The sequence below is a fragment of the Chanos chanos genome, chromosome 2, assembly GCF_902362185.1.
Source record: "Chanos chanos chromosome 2, fChaCha1.1, whole genome shotgun sequence".
In the NCBI taxonomy this organism is placed as follows: domain Eukaryota; kingdom Metazoa; phylum Chordata; class Actinopteri; order Gonorynchiformes; family Chanidae; genus Chanos; species Chanos chanos.
The window spans coordinates 16,195,272-16,214,957 of record NC_044496.1 but is presented as its reverse complement, the minus strand read 5'-3'; the positions used below and the strand labels follow the sequence as shown (position 1 = coordinate 16,214,957).

The 19,686-nt window shown below is 42.2% G+C and overlaps 1 protein-coding gene across 1 annotated transcript in view; it reads left to right on the top strand.

The window, feature by feature from the left end:
• The window catches only part of elp4 (elongator acetyltransferase complex subunit 4), a 43,405-nt gene that overhangs the window by 8,914 nt on the left and 14,805 nt on the right, over nt 1-19,686 (top strand). Inside the window, exons 6-9 of the mRNA XM_030794398.1 lie at nt 1,295-1,379; nt 4,218-4,406; nt 9,779-9,887; nt 11,794-11,900. Of these exons, the coding sequence (XP_030650258.1) occupies nt 1,295-1,379; nt 4,218-4,406; nt 9,779-9,887; nt 11,794-11,900 (490 nt within the window). The remainder of the gene's footprint in view (nt 1-1,294; nt 1,380-4,217; nt 4,407-9,778; nt 9,888-11,793; nt 11,901-19,686) is intronic.

Genomic DNA, 19,686 nt, shown 5'->3' with positions numbered 1-19,686 from the left:
ACCCCCCTCCCTCCCCTTCTCTCTCCAGTGCTTCCTAGATCTTAATCAAAGAAGGGAAATACTTTTTTTTCTTTCTGTTTGTAAAGCCAAACATCACCTCGGCGAGGTCAGACCGCACCATTGTATGTGTTGAAGGAAAAAAAAAAAAAGTAAACGCGAAACATGTCTTTGGCCATTGTGTGGCTTGGGGAGAGTGTGTGTTAAACACTCTGCAAAGGGTTGTGACCGAGGGCTAACTGAAGGTGTGTTTTCATAGTGTTCAACTGGAGTTCTCAATTGGTGGGTAATTGATGGCTATCTTAGCGACTTGCTGAGTGTCACAATAGGGATGTGGTCATTATTACACAGTGGTGAAGTGAGCCGGAAAGAACGTGCTTTAAATGAAGGGGAGATTATACACTGCCCACGAAGCACTAACAGTAAGTCTGCGATAGCTTTAAATTCCTCATATTTATTAGGAAGTGTTTAATGGTGAAATGAGGCCAAGGCTCTGACCTGTTTGTTTAACACTACACTGTTTGTTCTATTTAGGGGCCATTTTGTGGTGTTAAAGGAATGAATGAATGAATTCTGTTTCATACTGTATATTTACTTTATTTTGGCAATTTCTTCTAGATATAATAAAGAGGGGCGTTATTAGTACGACTTATGAGGAAAGGACAATATACGACAACAATTTAAAGAGAAATTGTTCATCGTTATCGTTATTGTGTATGGATTGTTTGGGTGTTTTCATGGTCGACAAAGACAAAAGAGCGAAAAGAAGGAGGTAGATCAGGTCAAGTGTTTTGACCTCCTTTATTAATGGTGCACATCTTCCAAATGGTTGAACATAGAAATGCTGTGTCACTGAGTTCGGAGGCCTTGTCCCGTTAAGATGAGATTCTGTTTCAGCGCTCTCAGGCTCATCCAGGGCTCAGGGGGAATTCTGGGAGCTGACAGAGGTGCAACAGCATTCAATTAATTTAATTTGATTTAATTAGAGCCGTGCTAATTTGTTCTTTCTGACAGGGTGAAGGGAAAAGCACTCTACTGCCGGTGTCATCAGAATATTCAATACTCCTAACAATCGCATATGATTATTGCAGTATATGCACTTACTTAAATCAAGTACATTCTAGAATTTCATCAGCATATTATGAAGTCACTGAGTTAACGTTAAATAAATGTTCAATGATAGTGCAGAACATTGTTTCATTTTGTGCATGAGGCTTTTGCTGCCATGGATTTTGATTTTCTGCATTTGCGCCCCTCAGTTTCCATCAGTGCCTCTCCTTCTGTGTCTTATCTGTAGTCCTATGACAGAGGCCTATGCTGCCCTCCTGAAGTCCATTCAGACAGTAATCCGGAGGGAGGGGTTTGATGGATCCAGTTCGCAAGTAAGTTTAATGAATGCCATGAAGTATCTTTTCTTTTTGTATCTAAATGACCACCGTGCCATGAATTGACTCCTAGATAACATTTGTCTCACCCAATGAAATGTCTACTACAATGCATATTTTTGGAGTCTTGTCATGTTTTCACAGAAGAATTTGCTGCAAATGTACAGTGTCAGGATTTCTCGTTGCCGTTTTTGGGATCTCAAGACAACATTCAGCTTTCAATACACATCTTCATAACTTCAGAATTTGCACTTTTGTTTGTTGGTCCAAGCAATGTTTTTTGGGGGTTTTTTTTAGATCATGACACGCCGATATCTTCAGCTTTTAAACACTGTGGAAGTAACATGAACATGAATCTGAGATTAGTTTTAGTGAAGAATGTTTTTATCTCTGTTTCAGCCAGTTTTCTCTTGTAGCTTTCTCCGCTGCTCCCTCTTTTTTAGCCGGGGACCTTTTGCTGTAAGGCATTCTCTCTAAGCCTTCCTTCTCTTGTCATGTTCTCTGTGTTATGTTCATCTCTCTCAGGGGAGAACTGTAGTCCCCGGGGTCCCCTCTTCTTAAAGCTGTGTCCCATTAGCAGTGTGGTAAACAGGCTGAGACAGACACAGAGCAATATGCCTGCTGTCTGTTCATATTCATTAGCTCTTACTGAGGGGTCCCCCCCCCTCCCTCACCCCCCCTCGCAGAAACAGCCCCAACCATGCTTTTCTCCCAACCCCCACTGAGACAGCCAGAGCTCTGCCTTTTGGGACAAGGACCACAGAGGAGATGCTTCTCATTTTTAATCAGTTTCCAACTTTCTGTGTCTCCTTTGTGGCCACTGAACTTAAAGGCCTCTGTGGGGGCTTTATTGATTTTTTTTTTTTTTTTTACACCATTTCTCTTTAATTTATTTTATAATGTATTAAATTGTAAGATCTTTTGTTTTCATTTTCTGTTTCTGTAATTCAGACATATTAAGCAACTTGATCTGAATGTTTCATGGATTATGTACTTAATCTGTAAGTAAGAAGCACTTACGCCCACTAAATCATTTAGAAATCAAAGGAAGTCCGTAGGTGTGAAAGACTGTCAAGGTGACATGATACGAGCACTTAAATCTCATGATGGATCTGATGGAATGAGTTTTATGTGGGATTAGTGTTTCGATGAGATCCTGTCATTTCTCTTAATTTGAATGTATTCTTTTTGTCGGTGAGAGAGTGCAGTGGAATGCCCTTGGTCTGGTTCTCGGTGGTAATTTGCTGTGTGAGTACAAGTGTGATGAAAACTTTTTCACCTACATTTCTGGCCCCTCCATTTCTCAACCTGGCAGTCATCTCCTCTGTCACTCATACGCCGGATTAAGTGCTGACATCATCAAAGCGTGCCACTCCGCGTCGTGCTGTTGGCATCATAGAGGAATGTGATGAGGTTGAGGGAACATGGGCACAAAAACAAGAATGCCCAGAGAGATTGCTCACACATTTGAAACTTAACCCCATGTGTGCCTCTGTACGCAGAATGACAGTCGCGTGTAGCGTGTCACCAGACCGTGTTCCATGAAGTCACATATCCTCTGGTCACTACTTAGGGTTTCTGATTTTTTTTTTTCCCCTTGTTAGAATGGTTTTTCATGTCAACAGCTTTCAGAATCGTCCTCTCCCATCGCCATGGCAGCAGGCATGTTGCCATTACTCCCTTAAGGGCCCCTTGGCCTTCCACAGAGACCAGGAACCTACGGCCATCCCCCAACTGAGATATACACAAGTGCACAAATACAGGGATAAAGGAAAAAAAGAAAGAGTGGAAAAGAGGGAGCAAATAGACTATGAGTGAACTACACCCTCTCCACGAATATGTTGAACCCAAACTTGTCAAAGGACTGGAAACATCGTACAACAATGAAGTTTATTTTTCTTAGATGCTCCTGATCACCACAGAGAGAAAGGAGGCATGAGTCAGTCCAGAGGGGAGCAGCCAGAGCTGTTGATTGTGCTAATCTGCAGGCTTAGTGGCAAAGATTCAAGACATTTTCAAACTAAACTTACTGATATGAAAAATGATTATCATCGCTACAGTTAAATTCCTTTCTGAAGCTACAGCTTAAATATGTAGAGAGACCAAGAACAAGATGAATTATACTACACATTTCAGTAAGTATGTATATTAGAGTAGATGTATGGGAACTGTTTGATGTAATGCAGTAATGAAAAAATTTCAGTTTCAGAAGTTCTAGATCCCCCATCGAGCAACACATCGTGGTCCCAAATACCTTTTAATCACAATGAAGAGAATCCTAACGTGGTGTAACTCTTAATCACACTTTTTGTACTTTCGAGAGTGCCCTCCACTTTCAAGAGTACCCTTTACTCCTCTGATCAAGACCCATTTGGCCAGCAATGGGTGCTACTGTGCCAAGAATGTGCTGGCACACCCTCCAGCAGACATTTTGGCTCTCAGGCTGACATGCATATTGTGGCCTTGTCAGGCAACCGCCTTGATTGGACAACAGCATCCAATCACGTTTGAATGTAGTGTTCTGATTGAGTGAGGTGTTGTGTGGACTTGGCTCTGCCATTTATTTCATGGATTCACGTTATTTAAGAGTTACGTGACCCTTACTCCAAAAACAAAAGGTCTTTTCAGTAGTAACAGAATTCCACTGCTGACTAAGTTACTTAGTTACAATAGTCACTGAAAACAGATCTGTCGTGCAAGTTTGGTGCAGTATCTATATGTTGTGTGTATCCGTAGTATGTAGACGAAACTTTGTAACACAGTATTTTTTGGGGGGGGTTTAAAAGCTCTGTATGTCTGACTGTCTGTCTCTCTCTCTCTCTCTCTCACTCTCAGTCTAAGGTCCGAAATGTTTTGAGACTTGGCCTTCACTCATTGGGGTCAGCTCTGTGGTGTGACGACCTGTCTTGCAGAGAGAATCCTACCCACTTGCACAGCCTCACGACCTTCCTCTACGCCTTACGAGCCCTCCTGCGATCCTCTCTCTCTGTCGCTATGATGACCATACCCTCACACCTCATACAGGTATGAAGAGTTACCTGAAAGGGCTTTGTCATGTGTATGTTATCCTTATGATTTGATCTGTTTGAGGTCTGTGTGTTGATATGTATAGAATAGCTGAGATGGTTATCTGTGCTTCTCTGTCATGTCTATCAAACTTTCTTTCCCAGCTGTTCATACCCTTAAGACATTGTTTTCTCCCCTAATATAACTCCTCTCAAACCTAACACTGTAAAAATAGCTGCAAGGCTTGCTCCTCTTTTCAGTGTTCCTCTTGTGGAATCTCTTATTTGGTACAAATGGCCACTCTGACACTCATGCCTGTTTTTGTATTTCAAGCCATTTTTAAAGAGTATTACCTCTGACTATATGCATTTTGAACAGTGGATATCATTTATTAAGACTGAAGGCCAATTTTTCTCAGGTAATTTTATTGCTTTAGATCAATGAAAAAGCTCCATTTTGGGGATCATCAGTTTTCTTTTGCAGATGGTTCCATTTTATGTTCCAGTACCTAGACAACACAGACAAATAAACAGGGTGGAGAAGAACAAGTAGGCATTTTGTTTACAATTCCCTGAAGAACAGTATCTTCATGATTCCATGAACCGAACCATGTGATAGATGAAGGTCCAATTTGCATGCCAGTCATCTGAACCAGTGTGTGGAGGTCCCCTTGATTTGGACTACCCAGTCTCTACTGATGTATGAGAGTAGCTCGTCGGGTTTTAGGTAAAGAGTTGATGCCCTTCAATGTTGAATGGGGTTCCGCTTGACTGATACAGAGGGGGCCTCTGTGTGTGTATGTTTGGGGGCCACGGTACGTGTGTGTTTGACCTACGGAGGAGCATCCTCACTGGCGCATGACGTTACCCTCTTTGTTTGGACTGAGGCCCTGGGCCCTGCCCGGGTCTGCTCTCTTTTTCTCAACAGTCCTTCATTCAGCATGTTTCTGAGAAGCTTTTATTGTCTGTCCATTAGCCAGCTAGAGTCAGGCCAGGCGCTTGGCTTTAAGAGTGCTCTGGCTTCAAAGGCCCAGACTCCCGCTCTTTGTCTGTTTTCCAGGCCAAGTGCTAAAGGCTCATCACCCACTAAGGGAGCCTCCAGGGATTCGGTGTGATTTTTGTTGTCATTTCTGTTGGTGATGTAATAAAGAGTACCTTTTTTCACTTAAGTGTGTGTGTGTGTGGATGTGTGTGGGTGTGGGTGTGGGTGTGTGTGTGTATGCACGCGCGTATTTGTGTGTAGAGTGGTTTTGAGGATCAGCTGCCGGGGCATATGGTAGACTGTGATCAGCCAGTCAGTAGAGCCAGGACTACATCCCCCTCTCTACCAGTCAGGCAGACACGGGTCCTCACTCACTGGGACAGAAAGTGCCTCTCTCTTAGGTCTGGGATGTCCTTCATATACTGCCCAAACAGAACGCCACACGACAGAGAAAACCTGGCCTCCTTGTCTGGCCAAGTTAACGCAGCCCCCATACAACTCCCAACTTTGGCCGTCTGCAGTATTCTGTGCCCCATGTGGTACTTTTTCCCACTTTACCCCCTAATTCTGTTTCCCTCTATTGGAATACATGTTGAGGTCATGGCTTATTTTATTTTATTATATTCATTATGTCTTTCTTCTCAGACATTGATCAAAAAACAACCAAAAGTCAGTAAACAGTTCCTCAATTTTGTCTTAGGGTCACTTTGGAGAGATCATGTGATGACAAGAAAGAAAGTATTACTAATGCAGAGTACATGTTGTGCTAGATAACAGGCATTTTACTTCTTGTTAGCTTAATTTTAGGGAATGTTTCCCCCTTTTATGTCAGAGGGAAGCATAACTGAAAACACTTAGATTTGATAGGAAAGTTGAAGCCATTTATATATTATTTTCAATAAACAGCTTCTCTCAACATTTTGTTTCTGTTAGATCTCAGGAGTACTATATACCCTCAATACACTTTGATCACAATACACTTTCACCACGTGAGAAATCTTTTTACAGTTACAAAATCACAGATTGTTTTAGAACATTCCTCATCTAGGTAACACTGTGAACGAATGTGTGTCCAGATTGTGGTCCAGTTTTTTTTATTTGAGTGTTTAGCAAAATTAAATTGAAACCCCAAGGAAAAAAAAAAATGCCTTGCATACAGGAGTGAGTTGGCGTTAGCCATGCATGTATTTTTAATGCTGTTTGAAAAGCACTGGGCTCTCTGAAAGCTTCCACAGAGCAGTTAAAGACACAGACAGCCTGAATCTTTAATCAGGACCGGCTCACACAACCAGAGCCTCCCACAACGTGTCCCATAACCCTCCTCTGTCAAGACAAGGCTTTGAGAGGCATTTTAAGAGCTGGAGGGATATTAAATAGTCTACTTGTAAGACCGTTATCCCACAATTAGGAGTGCAAAGCTGGGCAAGGGTATTGGCAATGAATTCATTTAAAATGATGTGATACATTTATACTGTTGCCATCTCAACGATAGATTTTCTTTTTTGGTCTGAGGACCACATGAGCTAGATAAAGCCATAGACGTTTACAGACATGTGTAGAACAAAGACCATAGTACGTTGGTCTATATCTATATCATATCAGATCTTCAATATTCTAGTCCCTTTCCATTCTTTGAAATCTGTTTGCTCATTTGACTGTTCTAATCTGCCTGGCAGACAAAGTTTGTGAGGGTGATAATAGAGGGTAAAGATGAATAGAGGGTTTATGAAGGTGATAATAGAGGGTAAAGATGAATAGAGGGTTTATGAAGGTGATTATAGAGGGTAAAGATGAATAGAGGGTTTATTAAGGTGATTATAGAGGGTAAAGATGAATAGAGGGTTTATGAAGGTGATTATAGAGGGTAAAGATGAATAGAGGGTTTATTAAGGTGATTATAGAGGGTAAATATGAATAGAGGGTTTATGAAGGTGTTAATAGAGGGTAAAGATGAATAGAGGGTTTGTGAGGGTGATCATAGAGGGTAAAGATGAATAGAGGGTTTATGAAGGTGATTATAGAGGGTAAAGATATATAGAGGGTTTATGAAGGTGATTATAGAGGGTAAAGATGAATAGAGGGTTTATGAAGGTGATTATAGAGGGTAAAGATGAATAGAGGGTTTGTGAGGGTGATAATAGAGGGTAAAGATGAATAGAGGGTTTATGAAGGTGATTATAGAGGGTAAAGATATATAGAGGGTTTATGAAGGTGATCATAGAGGGTGAAGATGAATAGAGGGCTGGAATGGCCTGTCTTCACCTTTGCAGAGTCAGTACACGTGCATGCCAGGACAAACTGCCAGTCATGGTAGACTACTGTTTGCCTTTTTAAACAGATTTCTTATACATGTTTTCCATTTCTGTGCTGTAATGTGAGTATCTCAGTCTGATATCAGAGTTTTATTTTAGAGATCAAATGAGTTCAAGTACTTGTAACTCCAATCAGTCATAAATTATGAAAAACTACAAAAATGCATCATGCAGGAGCTTAAAAAAATCACTTTTGAACCTTCAGTCTTTCATTTTCAGTTTATGCATTAGCTTCAATTTAGCCTTCCTGAAGAAATCTTCTCCTCTTCTGTTTCTCCCTGATATGGACCCCAAAGTTGTTTATGAGTCATATCTCTGCATTCTGCCTGATACGCTGTAGGTCCTTTAATAAATGCATATGTGTATGAGATGTGGGACAGGCGTAGAACGTGCTAGATTGCCAGGCCTGATGAATCATTCCACAGACTCAGACTGGGTCTGGACCTCTCTCTGAGACTGACCCCAGCTGTCCTTTTAGTGACATGTGCTTAACGAGTCACAGCGAAGAACAAGGCTGTATGCATACTCTTAAAGTTAGGCGGGGATTGAGGGGGGGAGAGGGAGAGAGAGAGAGAAAAAAGAAGGGGAGAGAAAAAGACATGAATGCATGAAAACTGCATTAAGCCTTGTCAGGCATCACAGAAAGGGGGCCATGTGAAATATTTAAGAGCAGCAGCAGAATTAAATTTTTAGTGCTGCCTTCTTTCTTTCTTTCTTTTCTCTGTCGTTCTCTCCCTCCTGTATTCCCTCTCTCTCTCTCTCTCTCTCTCTCTCTCTCAGTTTGTTATAACCAGTAGGAGGAGCTCTATCCTGCCATCCTGCAGCACCCTCCCTCTGACTCTGTCTTTCCATCTGTTTTTGGCCAAGTCTGTGAGTTTAGATTTGTGTTTGCGTCCATGAGCAAATGTAGGTGTGTGTGTGCGTGTGTGTGTGTGTGTGTGTGTGCAGTGTGTGTGTGTGTCCACGTAATGTGGGCTTTGACCCTACAAAATGAAATCTTCACTGCTTCATCTCTTCAGTTTACTAATACAGCCTGCAGTTTTGTTTTGTTTTTTTTTGCTGGGGTGTATACGCTGTAACAACATTTATGATACCATACTTGTGTGTAATGCATGACACAGCCTCTTATCTCGTTCGGGAAAGGGCGACTCATACACACAAAACATGCCCGGCTCTGTTAGGGAGTGGAAACCCGTACGCGTGTTTGTCCAGATTTCGACCGTATGGTCGCCCTGCTTGACTTTTGCCAGTTGGAAGGACAGACAGATTTTAAAGCTGTGTGTCAAAAGCATCTCTATTACTGCACGCGTGTTTGCCTCCAACAACGAATAGCAAGTGTGAGTCTATGTGGATGTGTATTTTAGTATCCCAGCCTACGAATATGTGTGAGTGAAAGATATGACAGATTTGTTGTACTAATATGTATACTCACCCCTCATTCAGACCACAAGCACGGTGGGGTTTTTTTTGTTTGTTTGTTTGTTTTTGGGGGGGGGGGTATCTTCACCACCCTGTTATACTTATCCCATCCTTCCTTTCTGTGCTGAGCTCCCTTTAACCTATGAGTCCTTCCATCTGGACTCTTTTCCATCTACAACAGTCTAGCACCACAGCCATGGCGGACACTGCCAGTAAACTGTGAATCACAAAACGTCCGTTGCAGTTTTTTAATTGTGTGGAGTGTTTGTTGGGGGGAATGCACTCTCATGCAGATAAAGATGGGCTTTATCACCGGTGAGCATGGCTTGCTGCTTTCACTCATGCCTCACTGAAGGCTCCTGGTGTGCCCCTCCTCCTACACCACCTCCTCCTCCTCCTCCTCCTCCTCCTCCTCCTGGCTCTCCTGTCTTTACAGCATGATAATGATGACCTAATTTAATTTCAGCAGCCACAGAACACCTACACTGTGTCAGGAGAGCTTTAATTACCAGGGCTGGGTCTCAGTGTCTTTTTCTCTCCATCTCTTTTTATTGTGTCTCAGTGTGCCTGTCTCTCTCATCTGTTCTTTTTTTTATGGTATCCTCTTTCTTGCGCTCTCTTCTTTACCAAACACTCACTCTCTCTCTCTCTCTCCCTGTCTCTCTCTCTCTCTCACAGAACAAATCTATAATGGGTCGGATAATCCGACTCTCGGACACAGCCATTGCATTGGAGTCATTCAGGGGCTCGGAGAGGGAAACCAACCCACTTTATAAAGACTATCATGGTGAGAAAACCATACTTCAGTTTTCATAAAAACACACACGCGTGCAAATATTAGTGTGTTTTTAATGTATGCCTTAGGTTTTTTTTTTTTCCGAAGTGAAATAATATTCAGATTTGAAACTGATATCGACCATGCCTCTCTCTATCACAAACACACACATACACACACACACACACACACACACACGGCGAGAGAGAGAGAGATGCATTAGTAGTGTGTGGAGAGCAGGGTGGACCCCTCTCTGGCTGTCAGGTCATGTTAGTGGGACTCTGCTCAATCAGACGTGCTCCTTGGCAGATAGGCCGGGGGGGATTCAGCTGCCACAGAGAACGGCCCTGCATCCCTCCCCCTCCCCCCTCCCCCCTCCGCCCCGCGCCCTCACGGGCACCCATCACCAAAGCCCGCAGCCGCCGTCGCTGCAAAGCTGCACAATCAATATTTTCATAGTCGCTAAGCCTCTGAACGGAGCAGATGCAGACTGGGAGAAGCCGAAGACACGGGGCTACAGAGAATAAAAGGCCTACCCTCTGCTAAAGTTCTCTCTATGTCTCTAACCCTCTCTCTCTCTCTCTCTCTCTCTCTCTCTCTCACACTCTCAGTTTCTTACTCTGTCCCTCTTTCCTGTTTTCTCCATCTGTTTCTCCCTATCTCTCATTCGCTCTCTTGCCTTCTCCCCTCACTTCTCGCTCCTCGTCCTCCTTTTATTCTCCTCCTGTATCGAAAAGGTCACATTCAAGATGACGGATGTTTTCCTTTCTTCCGTCCGCTTAATCCCACCCTAAACGTTTGCTTTGTCTTTGTTTTTTCAGTTATCGCTAACGGTGACAGGCTTAGTGCGTAGGTAAAATCTGTTTAAGGATTGTATTTTTGGATGCGCGTTATGTTATTTGTGTCTGTCTTTAGTGTTGCATTAGAATGTTCAACTTTTGTCCCATCTTTCAGCCAATTATTTTACATTGTAAAGTTTGTCCCTTGCGCTATTGATCTTTGGTTCTATTCAGAGATTAGAAATGTCATTAGTAGTACAGCAGAAGGCCTATAGACACCATGGGGGATGTGAGGAGGTATACGAGGCCACTCTTTTCTTCTCATGATGCGTCTGCAGCACAGAGCGTGCTGGGATTCCTGTCACAGTGAATCAGGCCAAGCGGAATCAGCCTAGCGCACAGAGGAGTCCCGCTACTACCCTGTGATCACAACCAGACCTTTTACGCGCACACACACACACACACACACACACACACACACACGCACACACACACGCACTCGTACACATCCACAGTCTGCTCACGCTTAGTCCTCCTACTGCTCTCTACCTATCCTTTTCCCTTTCTGATCTTACCTTTTCTCCAGGTTTCTTTCTTCTCTTGGTCTTAGTCCACCTGCCTCCCTTCTAAATTTAGATGTCACTTCACTCTGGAAGGCGGACAGAGAGAGAGAGAGAGAGAAGTAGAGAGAGAAAAAGCAACGAAAAGATGGTGAATAGGCAAAAGAGGCTGCTTCATTCCAAACACGCCTGGGCACTGACTGACCCTGTTTTACCCCCATCTCTCTCTCTCTCTCTCTCTCTCTCTCTCTCTCTCTCTCTCTCTCTGTCTGCTTGTGTGTTTTGGTTTCTGCCCATTGGTGCAACTAATAGAATGAGGGTGCGACAGTGGCTAGCAGGCAAGGTGATAGTTGGATTTGTCTATTCCAGATACAAAGTGGTGTTATGCATATGTCTGACTACGATTGCACTCCTGAAATACTCAGTGTCCGTTCAGATTTTGTATGTCAGCAATAGTGATGTGTGTGTGTGAGGTGTGTATGTAGCAAAACACCCTAATCAGACTTATCTTTTTATCAAATAAATTTGTCCCATTTGTGTCAAAGATTATGACCATTTTTTTTTCTTTTGCTCTGTTAGGGCTTCTTCATGTGCGTCAGGTTCCCCATTTGAACTGCCTCGTGTGTGAGGTTCCTGATACGAAAGACCTGGCTTTCAAACTCAAGAGGAAGCAGTTCACTATTGAGGTTAGTCATGTGAACCAGGATTAACTTAACAGTTTTATCACTGACAGATCATTACTGTTCCTAGACTACCTCTTATGTTTGGTTGTTCTTCATATTTCTTCCCTCTCTTTCCCTCTCTCTTTTGTACTCACACACACACACACACACAGAGACATGCAGTCATTGTTTTAATTCAGTGGTTTTCATGTAGCAGGTCAAAGCTGATCCTATATTCGCAGGCGTATTTTTTGCTGAAAGGAGAAAATGGAAAATGTGAATATGGTGAACGTTAATTAAGCAGAGCTTTACTCATTTTTTTTTTTCCTCCAGTGTTCCAGCTTCTCAGATGGCTGCACACATTAAGAGGTCATGATTATAAATCGGCTTTCGTGTTACTTATGCTTCGGTGCTCTGTATTTGTTCTTCTCCGCTATCGAGTGTCAATTCTAAAGGTGAAAATATCGATTTAACACTAAAGTTGGTTCTCCTCTCTCAAAATAACTTCAAAGTCACTGAGGCATTCTCTTAAACCACTCATGAATACAGACTATAACAATGTAATAGTGATTTTTTTTTTTTTTTTTTTTTTGCTGTTCTTCTCTTGAATTTCTCAGTAGCTTGGATAAATCACACAGTAAATTTTCTACTGTGATGTAACAGTCCATTGGAGAGCAAAGTGTGTTGGCTCATTGCTCTGTTCTGAGCAAGTGTGTGCCCAGAGAATGTTATGAGGTAAAAATGCAGGGTTTTTTTTTTTTTTTTACCTCTGAAGACTCTGCATTCAAAACATTGACCGGTGCCCATGAGTAAGACTTTTAGTGAACTGCACTGTATTTCAGAATTTTCCTCAGACACATAAGAGACATGTGTGGCCTTATTTTAACTATATCTTCTCTGATATCAGGATTCCTGTCAATTTATTGTTTCTCATTTTGACTAGACCAGTGAAACTGTAAAACGTTTAAAATCTAGTTATTTCAGTTGAGAATGTATGAAACCGCTGTTCTATCAGATGTTTTCACTATTTTTAATTGTAACTTATGTGAAGTACAAAGCTGTGACAGGTGGCCAAAATCAGTGCTCTGTCTGTGTGTGTGTGTGTGTGTGTGTGTGTGTGTGTGTGTGTGTGTGTGTGTATGTGTGTGTGTATGTGTGTATGAGAACACAGTCAGAGTAGAGATTGAATGGAAGGAGGTGAAGCCCTTAGTGAAGTTTATTCTCTCAGCCCCTCCCTGCTGCTGCTTAGCATGACATTGACCGTTAAAGCGGCGCCCACTCTCCTCCCCTGACCTCCTTAACTGACCACTTCATCTCCACACAAGCACACGCTCTCACAGGAAAACTCACACAACCTCTTATTCCTCTCCCAGCCTTTCAGAGCAATCTGTCAAGCAGCGTCTGCCCTCCTGAGACAAATTAAAGAGCCCTCCTCATGGTTAAGGCCTATCATTGGCCCTCATTATCTTACAACTGTGAAGACTGTTAATAGTTAATCAGGAAGCCCATTGTCAGTGTCTCTCCACTCCAGTCAAGAGCCCTGTCTCACACCCCTCTGCCACTCTGCTCTGGATTTATGAGTTCCATAAAAGTCAAGGTGGTTCTCCTCAATAGTCCTTTAATTAGTGTTGATAGCCCTTCAGCTCCCAACTGTGACTGAGGGTGCGTTTGTGACTGTATCACAGCAGCTGGGTGTGTTTCTGTTTTTTTGTCGTGTGTATGTGTGTGTGTGTGTGTGTGTGTGTGTGTGTATGTGTGTGTGTGAATGAGAGTAAATGAGTGTGTTTTTGTGAACATGAAGGAGTATCGTTCCATGTGTCCAAAGTGACTTCTTTAGTATTTCTAAAAGCAGATGCATTGATGAGCAACTTTGGAATTCTGAAGCATAATGCAGTTTACACATTTGATTTTATTCTTTTAATTCAGATCACTTCTGTGTCTATTTTACATCATGTGGGCTAGTTATCAAATCACCTGAAGATTTAAGGTAAGAGATCACCAGAGAAATATATGCTCTTTTGCTTCGTTAATAACTTCAAGAACATCACTGAAAATGAGTTTTCAGGCATACGGTATAGGAGAACACTGTAAAACTAAGAGAGGTTTTACATTTAGTGTAGCTAGTCAGCCTGCTTCGTAGGCCATACAGAACCGTGACTTCCTGATTGGACCTGACACTGACCCAGTTCTCTCTGTGTCTCTGCCAGGTGGTATGTTTGCATGTGCAAAGAGACAGAGAAATGAAAAATTGGATTTAGGGGTTAGGAGAGATGTACAGATTGTTTGATTGCATGAGTATGTCAGACGTGTATCCGTCATAACTGTAGCCCCTAAATTATATCCTCCTGTTCAGATGAGCTCCATATTCAGAATCCGTGGCCTGTCTATATTAGGCTTATGAGGAGCTCATGAATAGCAATACAGTTTTATTCATCACTGACTGATGGCTCTAATTTTCATCAAGTTTGGAGTTGAGAGGATCTAAAAGCTGTTTTTAAGATTCAGTGGGAACTGCTTTCTTTGTGCTTTTGTGCGAAGGAAATTCTCAAATTAACATTACACGGAAGCAAACTTACATCTTAGAACGATAAACGGAAAAAGACATTTTTTTTTTTAATGTTTACACACGGTATAGAAACAAAGCTCTGTGTTTATAGTGAAACTCTACGCATGCCAAGCGTGGTTCGTTGGGGAGAGGACAGACGGTCGTGTCACGGAGTTCTCCTGTAGGGTAGCAGGCAGTGTTGCATTCCAGCTGCATGCCTCAGCCTAACTTTGGCCCTTTGTCAGACGGCCTTGATTGACAGGGCCGATAAAGATCAGGTGATGCTGTTTTGTGTATAAGAGTCCACACAAATTGTACAGCTAATCGCCGACACCTGAGGAGAACTATCACACGGCACTGCCATCTCTGCCCCGGTAATGCTCTCTGACAAACTTTCACTCCTCTGATTATCTACCTTTAATACTCATTCATTTCATTGTTTCATTCCAGCTTTTTATCTCTCCACACGTTCAACATGTCCTTTCTTCCACCTTGGTGACTCAGTGTTTCTCAGACCTCTTGTGAGTGTTTGACAGTTGCATGCGATGGGTGATTGACACGTTGGGTTGGTTGTGATAGGGTTTTGGGTCAAACATCAGTCATAGAAAACCAAGCTGATCCCACTGAAGTCCCACACACTCTTAAACATAAAATACTCCAACATTTCTCCATTACCGTTCATGGAAAGCAGTGTGTACTGAATATGAGGTTGAATGCGACATGCCCAAATACGAGTGCCTTTGAATTTCGCGTACACCAAAGGTCGAAGGATAGATATGATTAGTATATACGACCGTTCTGGCCTAGCATAAGACGCAAAATGTTTAGCACTTTGTTTTCATATTTCATCTTGTCTGGATGAAAATCCTGCGATATGCATTGTCCATAGTATGCAATGAGAGTATGAACAAAATTAAACGTGTATCAATACACTACTCTGTTGCCAGTTTTTAGTTGATCTGTGCTGTGATGTAGTATAACAATAAAGATGTACATGTGATTGGGCCTGAAAAGGGAGATCTTGCTGCTTGGTTTCCAGTGTTTTCTGTTTGACAGTAAAAGTTCAGGTGGCGGTTGACAAGCAGTCAATTACTCACGGTGCCTGTGGGGCAGAATTAACCTGTGTGTGTGTTTGAGCAGGTAAAGGGTTTATATGGAAAACCATGATTAACTCCTCTCTCTCTCTCTCTCTCTCTCTCACACTCACACTCACACTCACACACATACACACACACACACACACACACACACACACACTTCAGTCATTAGTTTGACAATGACGGGGTGTAAAGGGGTGATCGTCATAGGATTGAGACTGGAATGTGTGATCCTAATCATTAACCGATACTTACCCTCTTGTGGCTCCCCCAAACTGGGGGCAAACACACCTCAAGGGGATAAGGGGTCATGACGTGTGAGTTGTAGAGATCTTTACCTCTGGTTTCGTCAAATGACTGCTTAAGAGGCTAAAATCTGGGAAGTTCATAACGTGTTTCTGTGTTTACACCCTCTGCCTCCAGAGTATTGTACTCTGACCACTGCCGCAGTTAGGAAATGTTGCATAACATACAGTATTTTTAAACACTAAAACATGTGCTAGTCAACACCTGCTCTGGCTTATAAAATTAATTTGTTCCTGACTGACTCATCACTCTCATAATGACAGGCACATTCCTTTTGGATTGTTTTTTTGTTGTGTCGTTGTTGTGAAAGGTCTGGTCCTCGGGCTAGATCCTGATTGATTGGTTGTGTCTGGGCCAGGGTCCTGTCACTTTATAGAGTGATTGGTTTTGTCTGGGCTGGGGTCCAGCCTTTTTGTACTGCGGTTGGCATACCCTGTCATTCCAGCTATGCTGTACGTTGGGGTGGGTCTAGCCTGTGTCACATAGAGCATTTAGAAAGAGATTTTTGACACAAGATGGTGAAGAAAAGGAGGAAGACGTGCTGATGAAGAGAGGAGAGTGAGAGAGAGCAGAGAGGATAGCGGAGGGGAGAGCCCCCCCCCCCCCCCCCACACACCCCACCCCCCCAGTTGCTAATGTTTCTCTGGAGCTCAGCGGGGAGTGTTAATGGACTGTAGGCTGGGATAGACCAGGTCGTGCCAGATTTTGCAGAGTGAATTGTAGGTCACCTCTAATTAGACTGAGATGTCGTCCACACCCGTGTTACAGAGTCACGGTCTTTCCCAGCGTTTGTTAAACTTTAGTTAAAGGACACAAGGGTTGTGCTGCTGAAGAGCAATGTATGTGATCATATATGGGCATCTCCACCTGGTAACTATTACATTCTCAACCTAAAGAATGTGTCAACAACACTGTGCAATATCAAAGTAGCATACATCATGCATCCTCTGTTCTAAAGCACCGTCATTAACTATTCGATACATCTGTACTGTGACCTCTTTGACCACGATGGTACATACATACATACATACATACATACATACATACATACAGTGAATTATGTATCCACTTCCTTAATTCAATGCGGTGAGGTCCTGTCTCTCTTATATGACTGCTGAGGTGTATGTGCGTGCATGCAGGGCCTTGCTGTAGCACGCTATTGGAACCTCTCAGCACCTTGCCTGTTACACTGAACACATATATCAGATCAGTATTCATAATTCAGAGGGGCTATATCTGAAGTGGTCTGTGTGTCTGCTTTGGGATTGGTCTCAGTATTAGTCGTGACAAGCGGTAATAGATGTTACGTGTAATCTAATAGTAATGCCTTCAGCCTTCTAGCCCCGACTGTCTGTAGACCCCCTAACCATGTTTGAATTTGTTTTTAGCAAATGAGTTAAGCAGACTGTAGTGCTATGGAACTGTTTGTTGGAGCAATACGGGTGAATGGTCTTTGTAAAAGGACACAGGTTAGAGATGTGATAGAACTTAAACAATCTTTATGATTCGCCTGCAAATCCACTGCCAACTAACACCATTAAAAGAAAAAAAAAAAGCTTTGGAAGCCTAATCAAATGAAACGTGAGTAACAGATTTAGAACAGAAAGTACTTGATGAATGCCTGCTATTAGTTGCTATGAAGTGAGGGTAGAATGCGGGATTTGTAATGTCTGAATATGAGGACACATTTAATATTTTGCCTGACTTGACAATGGTTTTTATAAAACCTATAAAAAAAAAATGAAGAGGAGACTCCAAAGCAATGTGTGTTTGGTGCCGCAGCCTTCAGAGGAGCTGTTCACTGAAGGTTTTTTTCTGAAGTTGACACAACGCAGAAGAACTTTGAAATGTTATTGTTTGTGAAATATAAAGCCCCATCAGTCTAGTTTCTCAAAAGCAATAGAGGCTCATCTTTACTTAAAGTGACTGCCACTGAGGCCTTAGAGCCCAGTTTAATCAGTTGACAACGGCAAAACTAGCTTACTCTCCACAACACATCTCATCCACGCCCCCCCCCCCCCATCCTTTCCTTGTCCCAGCGACCAACCTGATCCATAGCTGCTCAGTTCAAAGGTGGAATTTTGATCCGTTGCGGTGGAAGGGTGTCCAAGAGTGCTGCGCTGCTGTGGCCATCCTGGCATCTGTGCTAAAAATAACTTTCCCACACTCTGCTAGTGCTTGTAGTTTGAACTGTTCAATGACTTTCCTGTGCTGCCAATATGGAAAAAGACAAAGAACAATTTGTGAAAACCTTTTGTGTGTTTGGATTATCTCAGAGAAAGCCATGTATTTAGTTTAAGTCTGAAATGGAGTTTTAGGGGCAAAGACAGTTCAAAGCATGAAACAATGCAATAGAGAACTCATTTTAACTCATCAAATGTTAAACCGTACACACAAAAGTACTGCAGTTCACTGGATAGAATGTGTAGGAATTTTCCCATGTCTCGAAATGGATTTACGAAGGCCAGAGACAGGCCGACATATTTTAAAGGTAACTGCTGTCAGGTAGGAATCTAGTGATGTGTATTGTGCGTGAGTATGATTAGCACTGCATGTCTGTTGGCAGGATAGTGACAGTCTGGTTTTACTGACAGATGTTTGTTTTTCTTAAGAGAATCTAGTTAGCTGTGTGTCTCACACATATAATGCACTTGTCCTGTAAAGCTAAGTTTTTATTTTTATGTATAATGCATGAACTCCTAACAGACAGATATCAGCCTTTCTTTATTTCTAAAGGGGAAAAAGACATCATTGTCTTGACAGTTTGTTGCCCTCGGTTTACCCTTCTATTTGAATATGGATGGGCAGGGTTCTTTTAAAGGTTACATGAATCAGAATTGAGCTTTTAAAAAGACACATTCATCATGTAATGACTGAAGTTTATGACCATCTTTACCTCTGTGCTCACAGGTGGCTTTTCAGAGAGCCCAGAACAGATGAGTCAGGTCACTGTAAATGGAAATGGATGTGTAATGAGTGCTCTTTAATTGAGGTTAATAGATTATTTAACAGGGTAAATGGGAAGGCACTGGTACTCTTCAGAGAGAATGCATTTGAAGCAAGGACTCTGCTTTGTCCAAGGTATTGCGACCCCAGCTTTGTGAACTATGGTCTGATCTCTGATATTCTGGCCTTAGACAAACTTTCCCATCAGAGCAAATGAGGAGGGGTAATGTTGAGTGACAGAGGCAGTAGAACAGGGGGTGGAAATAGATTGTGTATGAGCCAATTGCACCATTCTCCCAAAATGGCACGCTTCTAAATTAAGCCAGTTTTATTTTGTTGACGATGTACCTCAAAGCTAAACTAAATCAGGAAGCTTTTCTCACAAACGTACTCCAAGTTTCTCAAAACTTGAACGTTGTTATGTTGTTTCTATGTGTTCTTATTTTCAGTACTGATTGTTGATTTTACACCACAACATTTGGTACTTCTACAAATGTTAATGTGCAAATCAGATTAATAATAAAAGATAGCAGGCATAGCAAGATTTTTTTTTCTTTATAAATAGCATATTTAATATTTATAGGTTCTCTTAGATGGAAAAGAGTCTGTGAAAACTCTGGAGAAAAAGACCAGTTCATTTTCCTCCCCACTACTTTACATTGTATCATAAATTAATCATTAAGAATGCCCTCACCACTGGATAGACTGGAGAATTGTGTGCACAGAGACGACACTGGTGTTCACTGGCATTATTTGAACGCTCTTTTAATTCTAACCTGTATGAGCTCCACTCTGAAATCTGGTAGTTGTAATATCAGGCAAAAATTAGACTTTTGGTGATATTCCTCTTTTCATATCTCTGCGTTTTTCCTCTTTTTACTCAACACATTTGCGTGTGTGTGTATGAGAGAGATTC